This window comes from Antrostomus carolinensis, unplaced genomic scaffold (genome assembly GCF_000700745.2).
Source record: "Antrostomus carolinensis isolate BGI_N321 unplaced genomic scaffold, ASM70074v2 scaffold3989, whole genome shotgun sequence".
NCBI lineage: Eukaryota > Metazoa > Chordata > Aves > Caprimulgiformes > Caprimulgidae > Antrostomus > Antrostomus carolinensis.
Window position 1 is genome coordinate 40,344 of NW_010340606.1, and position 17,346 is coordinate 57,689.

The 17,346-nt window shown below is 44.8% G+C and overlaps 1 protein-coding gene across 1 annotated transcript in view; it reads left to right on the top strand.

Annotated features, from left to right (window-relative positions):
- ARHGEF9 (Cdc42 guanine nucleotide exchange factor 9) overlaps nucleotides 1–17,346 on the top strand; it is a 177,813-nt gene that overhangs the window by 2,539 nt on the left and 157,928 nt on the right. Inside the window, exon 2 of the mRNA XM_029087029.1 lies at nucleotides 80–189. Coding sequence (XP_028942862.1) covers nucleotides 80–189 — 110 coding nt within the window. The remainder of the gene's footprint in view (nucleotides 1–79; nucleotides 190–17,346) is intronic.

Sequence of the window (17,346 nt, forward strand, 5' to 3'; positions counted from 1 at the left end):
CCCCCAGCCTGAGCTAAAGCACAGCATTTATCTTTTGTCATTCCTTTTTTTTTTTTCACTGTGGATTTTATCCTGGCAGCTGAGAACGAACAGGCTTCGAAGACACTGAAGGTGCGCGGGAACTGCAGGAACGGTGGACGTCGATGGAACCTCTTCAAGCCTGGAGCTGAGAAGCTGCAAATCAGTAGGGTGAGGTATTTTTTGAAATATGGCTCTGCCTGCTTCAGGGGTGGTATTTACCTGCCGCATGTTTAGCCTCGGAGACTAACAATGTGCTTTACTAACAGTTTGCAGGTTCCTTCAGCTGCAGGTGGACATTTTTTTGTTATTAGAGTTATTTTGTAGCAATAAATGAATAGGTGCGTTATTCTTTCTCCTCTGAATTGGTTTCCATTCAATGTATATCGCAGGCTTTATGGCCTAACGCAGGCATTGGGCCTCCTCTTTCTTTGGCTGAGTGATACTTGCAGGTGGAAGGAACTGTGATGTTTCAGATTGCCTGTAGATTTGCGCTGGGGTTTGGAGTTTTGATGATTTTATTTTTCCTTCCCTTTTTAACCATGTGTCCTTTGGGTTTGGTACTGTTACCAGCACAGTCTCGGTGACAAATTCATGTCACTGATTCTTTCCCAAAGTGTTTTGCAAGTATAGCACAATTCACTTTGTTCTTTTTATTTTGTAAATGATGCTTCTCGCGGGGGAAGTAAAAGCTGTTGTGGGCCTGAGGATGTCTATGTGTTTTTTTGGGAAAAATTCAGAAACAATGGCAAAACTTGTACCGTTTTTCTGATACTTTTCCTTCCTTATGTGTGGGGTTGTTTTTAATCCATGCTGTGCCGTGTGTTTGAGGTCTGTTTATTATTGGTTATTCCATGGTCTTGTTTCAGATTTGTGTTATTTGTCTGGTTTCACTGGTACCCAATGTATAAGACTTTGGGTTGTCCAAAGCCCCAATAGATTTGCTAGCTGGCAACTAACGTGATGTTTTCTAGTGAACAGGGCAGAAGAGATTTAGTCCTTGTTGTTCCTTTAGGGCAGACAAACAAAGGATGATCTGGGAGCCTGGGATTTCCCTGCTGGAATCAAGAGGGGGACCTGACCTTCTGCAGTTTTGTGTCTGTGGCTCTTTCCACCCTGTTACTGTCCTTCCTTACCAGTCCTTTATTGTATTCATTTTCCTTTGATATCTGATGAACTGCCTTCCTGAAATGTGGTTTCCAGGGAGGACCTGAACTCTGTCTGTTTTTCCATCATAAAAACAGTACGTTGGCAGTGAGACTGACTTCTCCAGCCTGCTTGCATTGGGTGTTAGCTTCTATGGAGCACGTGCAAGGATGGTATTTCAGGCACTTGTGACTTTCTGGAATGCCATCTTGCATCATTTCTGTTTTCTTTCCTGATTTTTACTTATGGGCTGAGATACGAGCCAGAGGATGGATAGACAAGGACTTCAGCCCCTCCTTTTCTCTCACTTCCCTTCAGGTCCTACCTTGCTTCCCAGACATTAACTGCTTCTTTCAACTCAGGAAGGCTCTTTGGTTATAGGCATGCTGAACAGCTAAGCTCCTGGAAGATGAAATGATCCAAATCCAATGGAGCTGTTTGTCCTTGGGGCCGGAATAAAGGCAGGCAACTGCAGAGTTGCTGTTAGAGCAGTGAAGTGCCCTCTTGTATGGTATGCAAGCTCAGAATATCATCAGGTGTGTTATTCATATAAACCATTTCCATGTTCAGGATCTGGTGCTGAGCGGTGCATGGATATGTTTGATCTACCTTAATTAATCAAACACTTACTTAATCTCTTAAGTGGAGCCATATGTTGTGCAGCTTTCATAGCTGTCCTTCGGGCTCTGCTTGGAAACCAAAGTGCTGTTCTGTTTTGACACAGTATTGCTACTAAATGCATGAGAAACAAGAATGTTGGTGTCCTGAGTCATCTCTATAAAACCAGACCTGTTTCTGATTGCAAATAGAGCCTGACAGTAGAGCACCCTTACAAAGGCAGAGGAAAACTGAAACTTCAGCAAGCCAAAACTACTGCTGAAATTTGGGAAGGGTTAGGTAAGAAACTTAGATTCCCTGGTGGTGATATCTAGGAAGGATGTGAAACTGGAAAGGAAATGAACTTCTCATGAGCCCAGCCCTGTGTACGTGATGTTCAGCTCAGACATGGGTGTGCCAAAGACCTGTGCATCACTGGGACAGAGGATTGGTTTTGGGTGCTGATCAAGATGCCCTCAGAGGCTTGTTCAGTGCTGCCATTAGACAGCTTGTTGCTCAGCCTGAATTACTGTGAACAGGCAGGTGTGAAACCTGTGCTGGGGTTTATAAATCAGAGGTACTGCGTTAAGTGCTGCAAGAGTAGGATATATAAATGTGACTCGCAATAGCAGTGCTGGAAAAATCATCTGTCGCCTCTGCCTCAAGCTGAGTGAAGATCTACGGGTCAGTAAATAATCTCTTTGCCAGAAAGCAATGTCTTCTTTGGCAAGATTTATAAATATGAGGTAAGATTTGTGGGCTTGGGTGTCCCTTGTCAGGTGCATTCATTGACAGCTGACGACCAGTCAGGTGGGAGAGCTAGCACAGAAAGGAGTGATTTATAGTTCCAAACCAGAGGCCAGGCTTCTGCAGAAACTATGCCTGATTTCAGTCTTAAGTGGGCATATGTGAGGTGGAGAGAGAGCAAGAGGAGACTGACAAAACATCAGCCTTGTCTTAGCAGCATTGGTGCCATCTTGGCCCTTGGAGAGACGCGAGTGATTGTGCAAAAAGAGCATTGGTATTGCTACATGTTGTCCAAAAATGTGGAGCTGTTGATGAGTAGCTGCCTTGTGAACCCTCAGAAGCTGCTTATTCTTTGCACAATGTGCAGATTTTGGCAAAAAACATTCCCCCCCCTTTCCTTCTTTTTTATTTTTTTCTTTTTTAGGGGGTGGGTACAGTTGTATGTGTGATTTAGAAATGGCATCTCATAGTTATGAGATGCTGTCCCAGAAGTCTGGGCTGGTAGGCTGATCCTAAGCCCAAGGAGGAATCTTCCTTGTCAAGACCACTGTTTGTCAAACCTGGTAACAGTGTCCATCATTTTGCAGCTGGCTGCATCTTAATCCATCTGTCCAGACAGCAGGGATGGCAAAATGCAGTTGCAGAAGTAAGTGGTGGTAGCAGGAAAGAAGGGCAAGTGTCTCATCCGCCTCATCTTCATCCTGAGAGTGCACATGTGCATGCACACACCTGTGGGCTTTTTTACTGCTCGTGGCTCTCTTCTCCTATCAGTCCTGCCCAAGCTGTCCTAGCAAGTGAGTGTCTACAAGTCTGGGCACAAGCTTTAGAAATTTTCTATGGAGTAGATGAGGTTTATTGTTCCCACTTTGTAGGTGGGAATAAGAAAACTGGAGCACTAGGAGGTGGTACATGTAGAGCCATGCAATATTTTTTTTCATTTCTCTCTTAATTTCAAGAAGCAGAAAAAAAAGAGTCAAACTGATTTGACTTTTAAAAGCTTTCAGTATGTAATTTTTATTTTTTTTTTTTTCCAGAAGTACACTTCTTAGCCTGGAGAAATCTCTGAATTGAAACAGTTTGTGCAAAGCATTTTGTTTTAGCACTGGGGTCACTCAGAGCCTTTGCTTTTATGGGAGCAGTTTGGCACAATCAAGACCAACTTGCATGAGACCTCAAGGTACCCAAAATGGCAGGCTTTGCAGCAGCAGCAGCAGACAGCTGAAATGCCAAAGAGTAAGTCGAAAGGCTTCCCTAGCTCTGATGGGGCCCTGTGATTTGTCTGTGATTTACCCTCAGGCAGGTCCTGCCAGCTGGGGATATGGCTGATCCCTGGGGACAATGGACAAGGGGAGATGTGAGTTACTTTCTCCAGCCCCAGAGCAGTTCTGGGAGATGTTTTATTGTCTGGATGGCAGAAACAGGTGATGACAGGTCCCATCCTGGGCTGGCTTCATTCTGACCCAAATCACTAGCCTCTGCTGCTATTTATGAAGGGACTTGTTGCTTTTAGTTAGCTCTCCAGTCTGAGTTGTCTCAGCTCTTTCCATAGACAAATCCAGAAGGTGATTCAGCCCATCCTAAAATCGGAACCATCTTCTCAATGTGTGGAGGCATCTGTGCCTGATTCTATCTTAACCTGTGACTAGAGATTTAATTTTTAGCCTCTAACTTAGCAAAGATGACTGCAAAAATTCCTGTTCTCTGCTCCTCTTCCCCCTTTCTGTCTTGTGTGCTCTTGTACAGGGCCCTAAAGCACAGATTGATATGCTGGAGGAAGCCACTGTCCGAGTAGTTAGGATGGAAACTTTGCATGAGAGCCAGCTTCTTTAACATCCCCTCTACTAATAACAGGCAGGCTTGCTGCACAAACGTGTTGAATATTCGCAGAAAACCACCAGCCCAGCCCGTCATTTCTACTCTCTGCCATGAGTTACTTTCAGAGCTTGGTGGGGGTTAACCCTTGCACTGATGGTGGATGGGCGAGTCCACAGCTTCCCAAAGCTAATTCCCCACTGGCATGTTTATGAGGAAGAGGAAATTCAGACAGTGAAGGGAAAGTTGATTTGGGTTCTCTTGCTCACACTGTGCTGCAGTGAACAGGAAATGCTGCTTGATATTCAGTACCAGCTCTCCTGCTTTCTATTTTTATCTTCTAGCATAGTGCTGAGTGAGCATTTTGTTTAGTGGGGTTATTTATTTATTTTTTTTCCTATTTGAGATGTGTCCTGCACCATGTTTCTCTTCCCTTGCTACTTAGGGCAGGAAGGGGGTGTGGCAGGGATCGTGGACTACTGCATTCCGATACGTGAGCTGTATTTAATTGTTGTCATTTTTTACTCTGTCCGTGTGAATAGGCTGATAGAAAAGCAGAGTCCTGTGGTTTTCCTGGTGCTAATTAGTTTAAATATCAGTGTGCTGGTTATGAGAGGTGTATAAGCTTGTATGAAGAGCTGAGAGGAAAATACATCCTCTTTGCATCTCTCTTCCCTCATTTTAAACATTCAGTACTTCTGCTGGCAGGGTGCAGCTGATCTGTACATTTTTTTTTTGGGGGGGGGGGGGGTTTTTATCTTGATAAACCTATTACATTGCTCTACTTAGCAGTGCTCTGAAATCTTTATATAGTTTTTTCTATTCTTTCCTCCATGAAGCCACTCTTAAGGATTTATAAATGTTTTTTGCAAGTTCTCAAAAACTCTGTGCAGTATTGTTAAAAAAAAAAAAAAAAAAAAGAAAAGAAACCTGGCTTGCTCATTCAAGGAGGAAACAGCAATTCAGTCAGGCTGACAGATCCTGATGGCCCTGTCTGGGAGCCTCATAACTCTCTAATGCAGTTATATGGTCCCCATCTGTCTGTGGGAAGAGTGCTCAGCAAGGATCTCTTGATTTAGTGGGGTTGCAGCAGTGGGCAGCCTTTTAAGCACCTGAGGTCTGATGTGTCTAATCCGATTTAGTTTATGAACTGGGCAAAGCAGGGAGAACATTGAATGAATGTGTGTAGTCTCCAGTGAACTCTAGGTCATCCCTAAACCCATTTGCATCCGTTTCGCATGAATGGGCTGTGCTTTGAACTTGCTCCCCAGTGACTGCGATGAATATTAGTGCAAAATACACTTCAGGATTCTTAGTACCAGAAGTGAGAAGTACTTACAAACTTACCATGCTCTGGTTATTTTGTCTTGCTTAGAAATAACATTTGAGTGCTGTGTTTTTGTATAGAGCAGTGCTGGGGGGACATGAGCCTCGATTACTTTGGTGTTACACCAACAGTGCTGTAGCACACGTGTTTCTTCACCACACCTGGGGACAGACAGGGATTCAGTGAGCTTAAATCCTTACAGGAAGGAGAAGCTTGAAATGATGAAATGATGAACTATGAGTTGTGGGTGAGTGTTCTGGGTAGCACAAGAGAGAGATTTGAAGTCCCAGCCTCAGAAGGGGTTCTCAGCTGTTTAGGGGTTACCTATAAGCCTGTATTAAGAAGAATCTCAGCTTCCAGTTCATGGTGGTCTTTATACTGCAGTTGGACCTTGGGGTGTTTTCTGTGCAACTGCCGGTGGTAGATACTGCATCCTACGCAGTATTAAATCCATGTATAATGGTGACTGTACATAATCACCCCCTTCTATACTTCAAATTAAGCTCTGTATCCTCATATATCAGCTTGGAATGAGTCCTTTTCCCTATTGCTCAGTAGTTGTACCTTGATTGCTGTGCTTCAACTCATTACTCAGCTCTGTCACTGTGTTTCACTCTGGGGTATGGTTTATCCAAAAGAAGCTTTAATGTAAACTCAATTTGTGTGGCATTGCTAAAACCTTAATGACATTTTGCTTGGCAGCAGTATATATAGTCTGTGTGGTTTGCCCTTCCCCAGTGCACTATGTTCTCAATAGTCTGTGGTAGGTGTAGCATGAAAAATCTCTGAGTAAATATTGGAACAAATGCTTTTGTAGTGCTTCCTAAGCTCTGGCTGCATTTGTGATTCAAGGCCACTGCAGCGTCACTAGTACTTAGCTGAAAAGGAGCTAAATTTGGGAGGGAAGGGCAAAAGCACAAGTCATAGCTTCAAAATCTCTTCTGTAGCTGCTGAGATGTGATTCTGAGATGCATCTTCCATACAAAAGTGCTGCTGTAGCCGCTGGTCACTGGCTAGGTGAGTACATCCAGAAACTCATCAAGGGCTGAAGGGGAAGCGGTTACCATGTGTGTGGCTCCCTGTACTCTGAGATGAGGTCCGAAGCGCTTCACTGCATCATCAGAGTGACATGGCCAAGGGCAATTCCCCTTCGACTCCTGTGCTGGAGAGCTGTAGCGTGGAGGTGGGAGGGCTGTCCTTCTGCTCCCGTGGTGTTGGGAGCTCTGCGAAACACCATGCTGTGTCCAAAGCTCTTGGTTTGTTTCTGTTGACACCCTGGATCTGAGACCGTCCTTTGCTCCTTTCACCTACCTGTTCTAATCTGATGATACTCATGTAATGTGGAGGGGATATGTTCATAAAAACCAAATACAGTGCACCTAGCCACACTGCTGTGATGGTTTGACTGGCACGTGAAAATCTGGGGCTTGCAGGGCAGGTGCAGTTGCTTTGGCTGGATTTTACTCTGTGTTTTGAAATCAAGAAACGGAAGTAGAGTTTGGGTAACAAGGTGCCACGACCTAGTGCCACAAGTAGGAATAAAGAGTCTGATTTTGTCCCTGGTTTTGTCCTGTGGAATTATAGTGTGTTTCATACCTGAATTAAACTTGGGACATTAACCCAACACTGTGCTTGTATTTGGAGTATGAGGAGTATAAAATTAACAGGATTAGAAGCTGCGAAGGGAACTTGAGTATTATATCACTGAAATCACATGGCCTGCAATGAGCTCCTGGATGAATCAGGGAAAACTTCATCTCTTAATGGACTGCACAGAATATAGAGAGTAATTCCCTTAATAAATCTCTTTCAATCTCTAATATCTAGGGAAATATATTATCCTGTTATCTAAAAACCTTGAGAGATCAGTCTTATCTGAACGAGAATAGTCATTTCATGTTAGCTGTCTGGTGTGATAGGGTCAGTGTTACACTCTGTGCAACTGGAAAAAAAGAGGGAATAGTAACTGGTTGCAGTGTTGCTGTTACCAATATTAAATACTGTTTGCCATCACAATACCAAGACAGACTCTGCATCAGCAGGATGTGTTGCAGTGTCCTTTGAAGTGCTAGGGAGGCTGCACAGCCTGAATCGCCATGGGCCCGCATCAGAGAAGCCACGCCCTTGTCAGGGACGCAGCACAGACCCTGTGGTCATTGGGCACCACCTTTGGAGGGGTCTTTGGCCACCAGCCTGGAACCACTCTCGCCCTCAGCAGTGGATTTAACTTAGGCTGAATGTGGAGAGCTGCTTGGGCGCTGGTTGATTCCGAGGTTGAGATGTAATTTCCTGCAAATCTCCATGCTAACAAAGTGTTGCCTTTTGCAATTCTGCTTGTCTGCTGTTGCTGGTGTGGTGGTGTCAAATGTAGGGTTTCTCCCTGGTGATACTGTGTATGATTTGGTAAGTGAGAGAAAGGAAAGCAAAATGCCGCAAGCCAGAAGAGGCCTGCTGTATACCGCAGCTGGAGTGGGATGCCCAAGAAGCAGATTCCTCCAAGAGAGATGAGTCAGTACTGAATGATTCCCCTTTGCACTCCTCCTCGTACAAGAACTTACGTATCTAAAAGCAGAAGTATCTTCACCACTGCCCTTTGTATGACAGATGCTCCTTAGCTCTCTGTCTCTTAACACACTTCCAAATTTTTAGGTGAGTTTAGCCTTGTTTAGAGAAACAAGCAGGTCCCACTGCAGCCAGGCGATGGTTTGTGACTGTCTTTTAAAGGGGACTTGCTATGCTGTAAGGGTACTTGGTGTCTCCGAGATATTTGGATGTGGAAGTGGATATGTCAAATCAGCATCAGCATAATGCTGGGGAAGGGACTGAGCTGAATAGCGAGCAGCACGTTGCCAAGCATTGACAGGGCCGCCTTGTTGCAGTTCTCTTTTGGACACTTAAATGGGCTGCAGTCAGGTGATATCCTCTAGAAAGAGGGAAAACAAAGAGAAAAAGGTAAATTAAAGCTTTTCAAGGCTTCCCCATAGCAATGAGGCACTCGAGTGTCTTGGCAATGATGTCCATGTTGCTGGAATTGCACAGGGTGATGCTGACAGAAGCTGTCTTCTGGCATTGCCTGTCTTGAGTGTTGTCTCCTAGATGTTAATGACAGAACAAGGGGAAATGGCTCTAAACTGGAAGAGGGCAGGTTTAGATGAGATGTGAGGAAGAAATTCTTTGGTGTGAGGGTGGTGAGACAGTGTCCCAGGTTGGCCAGAGAAGCTGTGGCTGCTCCTCCCTGGAAGTGTTCTTGGCCAGGTTGGATGAGGCTTTGAGCAACCAGGTCTAGTGGAAGGTGTCCCTGCTGCTGGCAGGGGGGTTGGAACTGGATGAGCTTTCAGGTCCCTTCCAAACCAAACCATTCTATGATGTTATGATTCTATGTTGAGCTGTGTGGGCTACTGCTGGCTTGAGCACCTCTGGGAGATTTCTGCTGTCTTTGCAGTGCAACAAAATACTTCACTGTGAGGCTTCCAGCTCCATAGTGACTCCAGGAAATGGTTAAGAAGCTAAAGCTGTCTTTTGCAAACAGGTATGTTATTTTGTCTCTGTCAAGCCTCCTGAACAGTGTACTGTCAGGTGTTTTCCCTGTAATTGCACTACGTGTGCTTGCTGTTTAATTCCCTTGCTGAAATACAACACAGCACAAATTGGACAGCCAACGCTGTGAGCAAAGCTCCCAGGATGTGTTGTTTCGGTGCAGGGTAAGAAAGATGTTTCTAGACTTTCCTCCCATCTCTGGCAGCTCAGTGATTTGTGCAAGTGAAAAATTTCTTCCTAGAGATGAGGAGGGAGAGCTATTCCCCACCACAGTCTCTGTCCCTTCTCTTTATTGCAGCCAGTGTTTGTAAGGGATTGAGCTGCTTGTGGTCTTGCGTTATTCATTTATCCATGTGACTCCACTGGATCCAATGAATATGTAAATGGAAATGTATCCAGCCCTTTTAATGTTTGGTGCAAGGGTGGATGAAGGTGATGGATGAGGGAGGAAGATAGTGAAGGGAGATGTCTCAGATATAAATGGAGCAATAATCCTGCTCAAATGTGAAGTTCTTGCTCAGGCAACACCATCCTGAGAGGCAAAGCTTTGGCTGGGAGTGAAGTAAGAACCTGAAGCACTGGTACTTTCAGAATGAGGATCTGCTAAAACACAGTCAATTCTCCTGGTTCAGTCCTGTGCAGATGAGGCAAATGTTCAGTCACTCCTCTACAGTATTTTATAGTGACAAAGTTGTTACAGAAGTAGATTTTGTCCAACTGTTGCCAGTAGTTGAGCACTGGACAAGAAGATCCAGTGGTTGGATCTTTTTGTAGACATAGTTTATTTCCTTACCTTCTTTATTAGGGCCATCTCTTTCTCTTCTAAGATATCTCACGTTTATTTTTAACGCTGGACAAATATGAAATATTCCTTAAGAGAGATCTGTGATTACAGCTCAGTTTGGACAGTTGAGAACAGTCCAACTGACATACTCTCTTCATCTGAAATGCTGCTATTTTGAGCTCTGCTTTTGTTTTTAACAGTGATAGGTTTGCATTTCCTATGGATGATATTTTGGGTTGACATGAGTTCTTACAAATCAGTTCTGCAGTGCATCTGGCTGTAGTGTTTTAAAACTCTTACTGTGTTAAAGGGTTATCGTCCTGTGTGAATTTTGTTTTGTTGTTTGTTTTGATACTCTTTCACTCAAAGCAGAATTAAATCCGTGCATTCCAGCTGGTCATCGCTACATAATTTGGTTTACATCTTGCTGAGGCATTTTATAAGTGCTTCTGCAGAAAGACTTTTATTATCTCTCTTTTTTTTTTTTTTTTTAATTTGGCCTTAAGATAAAGGCATTATTTATGCAGGTATTATTTTGCAAACTATTAGAGCGGCAGATCACGAGGTGGGAACCCAGTTATGCAAACAAAACCACGTCAGTCTTGGCCAAAAATAGCTTCAGTACATGTGCATTAAGGTGGAAACAAAGGCCTTTGGTGTACGTACAGCAAATGGTGATGGGAGGGAGGCAAGAGGGGAAGCTGCAGGTTTTTGTTTAGAGTCTCTCAGGTGATATTTAGAGAAAGTGTGTTTTCCAGAGACGAGCAGAGTATTGCTGCTTATAATTTTAGTGGGATAGGAGTCACTGCCTTCCTTATACAAAAAGGGGACTAGGGTTTTGAGAGATAGCACTCTGTTCCCAGGGGTGTTAATAATTTTTAACATCCAGGTCCCACACAGAGCATGAAGAAATACTGGAGAATAGTTAAAATATATTTTCTTTCCATTTCTTCCTCTACTCAATCCATCTCTAGCACAGTGAAAGCCTGTTTGTTTCTGCAGTCTCATGTGATTCTTAGCTAGCCCGTTGATTCCTTGCTGTGGGAAGTGGTTTCATATCTCATTGTGGAGATGTTTCCTTTGCTACCTTGGCTTAAGTCTTCATCTGTTTTCATTTCAGCCTCATCCAGCACTGCAGTGTCCTCAATAATTTTCAGATCACCTTACTAGCTGTTTGCTGTGTGCTATGGACATGCTGCCTGTGAAGTTTACTGGGTATTTGCAGCAGGGATGTGGTCTGACTTCCTTTAATATGCTGCATGTTGCTCTCCACCAGGCTTAAAATAAACTTTTTTTCTTTCTTCTGTAATATTGCTATGCTGAACTCCCTTTGCAGTGATGTGTTTAATTGCTGTTTGTTATCTAGCTGTTAGGAGATGGTATCGTGTTTCTGGCCCAAGATACAGTTTTGGATAAATAGAGGAGAGAAAGTAGGAACTCAGGTATGGAAAAGGCAGCTTGTAGGTGTGCAGATGTAGTTTCTGTTGGATTAAAGCCTCCTTTTTATGAAGGAGTTACTTGCAATTTCTTATCTCACAGTAGTTTTCTGGGATGAGTCGAAAGGGGCCTATAAAGTTGAACAAAGGCTTGCTGTCTTCTGTAATGGGCAAGGTGATTCCAGGCACTGTTCATTACCTATTCCTCACAGACCTTTTTTGTCTCAATTAGAAATCTTGTTCAAATTATCTCTATGCTCATCCAGAATTGCGAGTGCCTCTCAGAATGTCTTACTCAGTGTGTTCAAATAGGAGTTCTTATTCCTGCTTCTCCTCTTTCCAACAGGTATGAATAAACTTTCTCCTGCAAAAATTTCAAAACACAGATTTTTATTGTTTAGGTTCCCCCCTCCAAGTTTTGTTATATGTGTGTGTGTTTCAAGCATTAGGAGACTTTGCCTCTTCCAAACTTGAGTGTTTTTCAAACTGCATTCCCATGCGTGTTGCTGTTTAGGTTGTTCCAGTTGAGTATTGCTGTATTCCAAAATAGCTGACCTCAGCTGAACATCAGCATGCACAGCTACACAAAAAGGGGAGATTAGTGCTGATTTATTGGCCTGTCAATTAAATAAGAGCACTAGGATTCTCACTGCATGGCTGAGAGGTTAAGTATTGTGGTGACAGCAAAAGATCAGCTTTCTTAAATGTAACTGCTTATTTCTATACATTCATGTTTAATTAAAAATTCCTACATCCTGCACTCTTCAACATTAATTCTGAGATTTATTTTGAACCATTGCCAGGGGAATACATTGTTATGGCATCCTCTTTCCACATCTATTAGCAGGAAGAGGATAATTGAGGAAATCTCACGCAGATTTAATTGGGGACTGAGGGCAGGAGCAGGGAGAAGGAGAAACACTACACAGAAGTAGGTCAGAAGTTTGGTGGTGGGTAACTCTTGCTTGACACTGAGCCATTGAGCTGAGCAGCACTGTTGCAGGCAGCCATGGGTCTGCTGTAATTTTGGGGTTAACCAGGTAATTGGTGGTGGTGTGAAAGGAGTTGCCTCCCATATAGCTTATATAATGTGCTGCATATGGGCCAGCACAGGTCCAGCCATCTCTGTGGCGCAGAGCGCAGTGCAGCCGCCTGCCTCTGCGGGAGTCACAAGGGCAGGCTTTGTAGGAAGGGGGTAAGGAAATGGGGGTGGGTGACTGAGAGCAGTTCAGCCTGGTTTGGGGTGGCTCTGTGCAATTTTAAGCTCTAGTCGGGAGGAAGGCAGGTCTTGTGCTCTGTTTTGCAGCTGCCTGTGACATGCTGGAGAGCAGCGTCCTTGCAAGGATGAGCCCTGGGCCGGGCGGGGAACGTGTACTCCCTCTGCACCCTGACTGCCCCTCTGCTTGTGCCGTGGGGCCATGGCTCTTGTGCTGGCAGCAATGCCTCTGCAGCCTCTGAGGCAGGGTCAGTATCTTCTTCCAGTTATTACTTCATTATTTGCTTTTTACCTGGTGTGGCTGCAACATGTGGCACTGTTCTGCTCATCTTCATTAGGCATTCCTTTTGCTGATGATGCTTCTGCTGTCTGGTTAGATCCACGTGCTAAATTTGGGGTGCACAGTGCACATGCCTAAGCAGGCCACATTCAAAAGCCTCGTGAAGCTGCAGTCTTTTGGTCAGGGCTCTAAAAATGTGCTGATTTTCCTTGAGACAGTGCTCTGTTTTCTGAACGAATGGTCTAGTGGCTTCTCTATCCAGCTTTTAGCCTCTAAGGTCCCACTTGCAGTGTAAACTTGGGTCTGTATTTCAGACTTTCTACTCTGTGCCTGGACAGTCCCTAAGGCAGACCTGTGCCATGTATGGCCCATGGGCTGGGCTGCACCCCCAAAGCAGGTTCCTGCTCACTGTGGGATGCTGACACACCAGTGGGACTGTCCACATACACCAGGAACTGACAAGGGCTGCCTGGATATGACATCCCGTAACCCCAGCAGCAGGTGGAGGTGGTGGGTCTTGATGGTACCTCCTCCAGGGACAGTATGAGGCTGGGGATGTGCGAAGCTCAGCGTCGGAATGTGGCAGGCAAAAACAGCAGAGGAGGAAAAACCACAGTGCTCATGACTGACAGTCTTGTTAGTAGCTCATTTGTGATCTTTAACAGCCATGTGCTGCCACGGGTGTGGGCAGGAATGGGTTAGAGCTTCCATACAACCATAAGATAAGCAGCAGATAATCACAGTAAATTGTCCTGTTCTTTCGTGTCATCTTCCTGAGTCACTGTGTGATACTGGAAAACTCAGAGTTTTTGCTGTACTCTGGCATTCCCATCCCCAGAAGGGGCAGCATGGCACTGGCCTCTGTGCAGCAGCGTTCTGAGGCTGTCGTGCCCTGGCTGTTTGGATGCAAGAGATGGTGGGTATCAAAATGTTTAATGTGGTTTTATGCTGCAGGGATTGCAGTGCTGGATGCAGTTGTGTCCCTGGGGATGTTTTTGCGACTTGGGGGGAGGTACAGCACTGTTGGGTTGGGGGAAGGCCAGTAGCGTTGGTGTGCAGCACGAACCCTGGATTTGCTGGCTGGGATCGCCGTGTCCGGGGGCTCAGGGTTAATGAGCAGAAAGGCTGTGGCAGGATGGCCTGGGGAGATGCCCAGCGCCTGGGAGGGTGAACACCGTGTGCCAGGCAGCAACTGTGCTGCCTGGGGTGGTACTGTGGTGACCAGGAGCAGAACTAGGTGCACTTTGCTCATTGTCTCCCAAAACTGGAGCTGAGCAAAGTCCACAGTTGGTGCCTTTCGCAGGCCTAGCCCGCTGCCACAAGCCCTGTGCTTTAGCTCCAAGCTGGGAGTGAAACAGCTTGAGCAAGATTGTGCTGTGTTTGGTGTTGAATGCAGCTCCTGGCCCCGGATCGGGACTGTTGGTTGTTCTGAGTTTGTGCAAACAGTAAGAAGCAGTATTTGCCCTAAAGAGCCCACAATGCAAACACAGACAGACACTTTCTAATAGATAAAGCAAAAAAAGAGGAGGGTTTTAATTAAAAATCTTGCTGTTGAATATTTTTACTGAGTTTCCCGATAGTTTTTTCCACCAGCATTGTCAATCTGAAGCATCAACAAATATGTTTTTGGCTTAGAAACTAATGTAATTAAGAAATACACACAGAAAAGGGTGGGGGTTATTTGCCTCTGTTTTTTGAGCCTTGTGGGAGTCTCTTCTCAAGCTTTTTCATCTAGTCACACAGAGTAGAAACTTTTTCAGCTTGTATTTAAAAAAAAAAAAAAAAGGAAATAAAAATTATTCTCATGCTAGCAGGATGTCACAGACTGTTTCTTAGGCCATAATATGGGACAAACCCCTGCCTGCCTCTTGGGGCTTTTGCTGTCATACCTTACTGCCGAGGTTTTTGGGTTTCTTGCCTCATTACTGCTTTCTAGGATTCTCTCCCCTGTGGAAGTGTTGCACTGTGGGCGCTGCTGTGGTGGTTAACCTGTGTATTTTCTCTGGGATGAGTCTTTCCAGCTACCAGTTGTAAAGCCCACTGGGGCTGCACATATCTTGGCTTGTACTGGAACAAAATGTACAAAAAATAACAGTCCTCAAGGACGTGGCTTTGTGCACTACAGTGGCTGATGTCAGAGGATGGAAAAGGTCTTGTTTTCTCCGGAAATCTTTATTCTTCATGTGCATTCGAGAGAAAGAGGCAAAAAAGTGTGTTCTGCTAAACCTAAGTTAAGAAGCTTGTTCAATTTTTAAGCAGTTACATAAAGCCATCAAAGTCTGACAGGAGTGAGATGCAAGTTTGTGCAAAAGAGAAAGGGAAAAAGAAACTGAAATGGAGTGTTACAGTTAATTCCCCCAGGCTTACACCTAAAACAGCCTTAACTCGTAGATGAACTCACTCCTGTTCTCTCTTTCTCTCTCTCTCTTCCCCCCTGCCTCTTTTCTCATTTTTTCTCCTTTCTTGACAAAGATCTTCATGGTGCTGAACTCCTGCCTAAGTGTGAATGCTTCTTATACCAACATTCTGCTATTTTTACCAAACCAGCTCTAGGTCCAATTAAACATTTCTGTGCTGCCCTTGGGGAGACAAATTTGTGGACATGAGCAATGGGAACAGGGCTTGTCTGAAACGCAGGCAGGGGCCCTGGACTCCTGCACGTTTTTGCTCCTCACTAGCTAGGTCTGTGTGGGATTCTCTGTTGCCGCTGCAAATGTCAGTGTTTGGGGTACTCAACAGTACCAAGATTCAAGCCTTGGTGGGGAGCAAGTGCTGCTTTGGCCTGTGGTTCACAGCCAGCTAAACCTCCCCAAAAAAGTCTTACCAGTTCCTGATAGTGACTTCTTCTCAGTGAAAGAAGAAATTGCGAGCTTAGCATAGTGAGCTTGATGCCAGGCTGCTAAGGATCACAGCTAACTGCTGGTGAGGAGTGGGTGCAGGAGGAATCTGGGGCACGTTCCTGGAAGTCATGTTGCCCTTTCCAAAGGAGGATGTAGGGATAGTCTGCGGGGGTAGCGTTGTGGTCACACCACGCTGCATGAGTCTCGCAATCAAAGATATTCCTATCTGCAAAAGAGCACAAGAAATGGTGAACCAAGTTTTGATGCCCCTACTAGTTTTGATGGACCTGGGGCCAAATCCTTCTTTGTCACTGTGCTGACAATGGACCTGTGCCAAACAGTCAGAGAGACCTGGGCATCTGATCGCAACAGCCTCCGCTCTGGCTGTGTGGGGTACTGGAGGAATTCAGTTTGTGCCTTCCCTGTGCTACTGGCTGTAAGAGGATGGGGATCTGAATTTCTTAGGAGCTCAAGAGTTGGGAATTCATCTGCTGTCTTGGAGGGTTCTGAAACACAGTCATGGAGTTTAGACCTGAGTTTGACCTCACAACTGCCATTCATGTTTTCTGGGGCAGTTGTTTGACTTAAACACTGACATTCCTCTCTGAACTCAGAGGCTGGTAGGGCACTTTGCCTGCAGTCTTCAGATGTGGCTTCCTGATCTTTGAAGTTTACTGAGCTCCAGTTCTGGGGTCAGTTCTGATGGCGTTTGTCACTCTCTTTACCAGAAGAGAAGAGACTGGCGAGTGGACTCTGAGCAGCTCCCCAGCACCCCTTGACCATGTTCCTCCAGGTACTTTGCAGTTAGCGATTCAGGAGCTGAATGGTGCACTTTTCATTAGACAATAGATACTCCATAAGGGCTTGTGCTGTAGGATCACTCCTCTCTGGATAATGCATAGAGATGTTCCAGGTCTTTGAGTAATATTAATCTATTTATATCCACTACCTAGGTACTAGAAATCCATTATATCTAGTTCTGTCTAGATATGATCAAGGACATACTTTCAACTCCCATTTTTTTCCTATAGCATTAATATTCAAGCATGTCTTTGTCTTAAAATGTATTCTGAAAGCTGTAGTTATTGAGGAAGTTAATGAAGAATAAAAAGAAGTCCTCTGACAAAAAGGTTGTCATATCACAGAAGTCTACATGGAGGGTAGCTGACACATCTGCTTTTCAGAGTGCTTTCCCCTGATCACCACAATGACTCTGAGCTCTCATTTGTGTGTGGCTGAATAGGCAAATAAAACTCAGAACAGCCATATGATTTCCTCTGAGCCATGGGGATGGCTGTGGTAGGAATGAATTAACTGCTCTGGACTCCCTGACCTCTGTATAGGCTATGATCCTTTTTATTCAGCTGCCCAACTTTCTCATGTTGTATTCCATATCCAGAGCCTAGCTTTGGTTAACCTTAGCCATTCACTTTCTTCCCATATGCTGTAAAGGAGAAGTTTTGATGAAAATTGCTTCCACACCTACCATGAGCATAATAATTGTTCTGATTGAATCTTCAGGAAATCACAGTTTAATGGTGCTTGGTTGGTAGCTGGAAGACCTGGCTTGCTACTCTTGGGTGTGTGGAGTGGAAGTGAGAGCCAG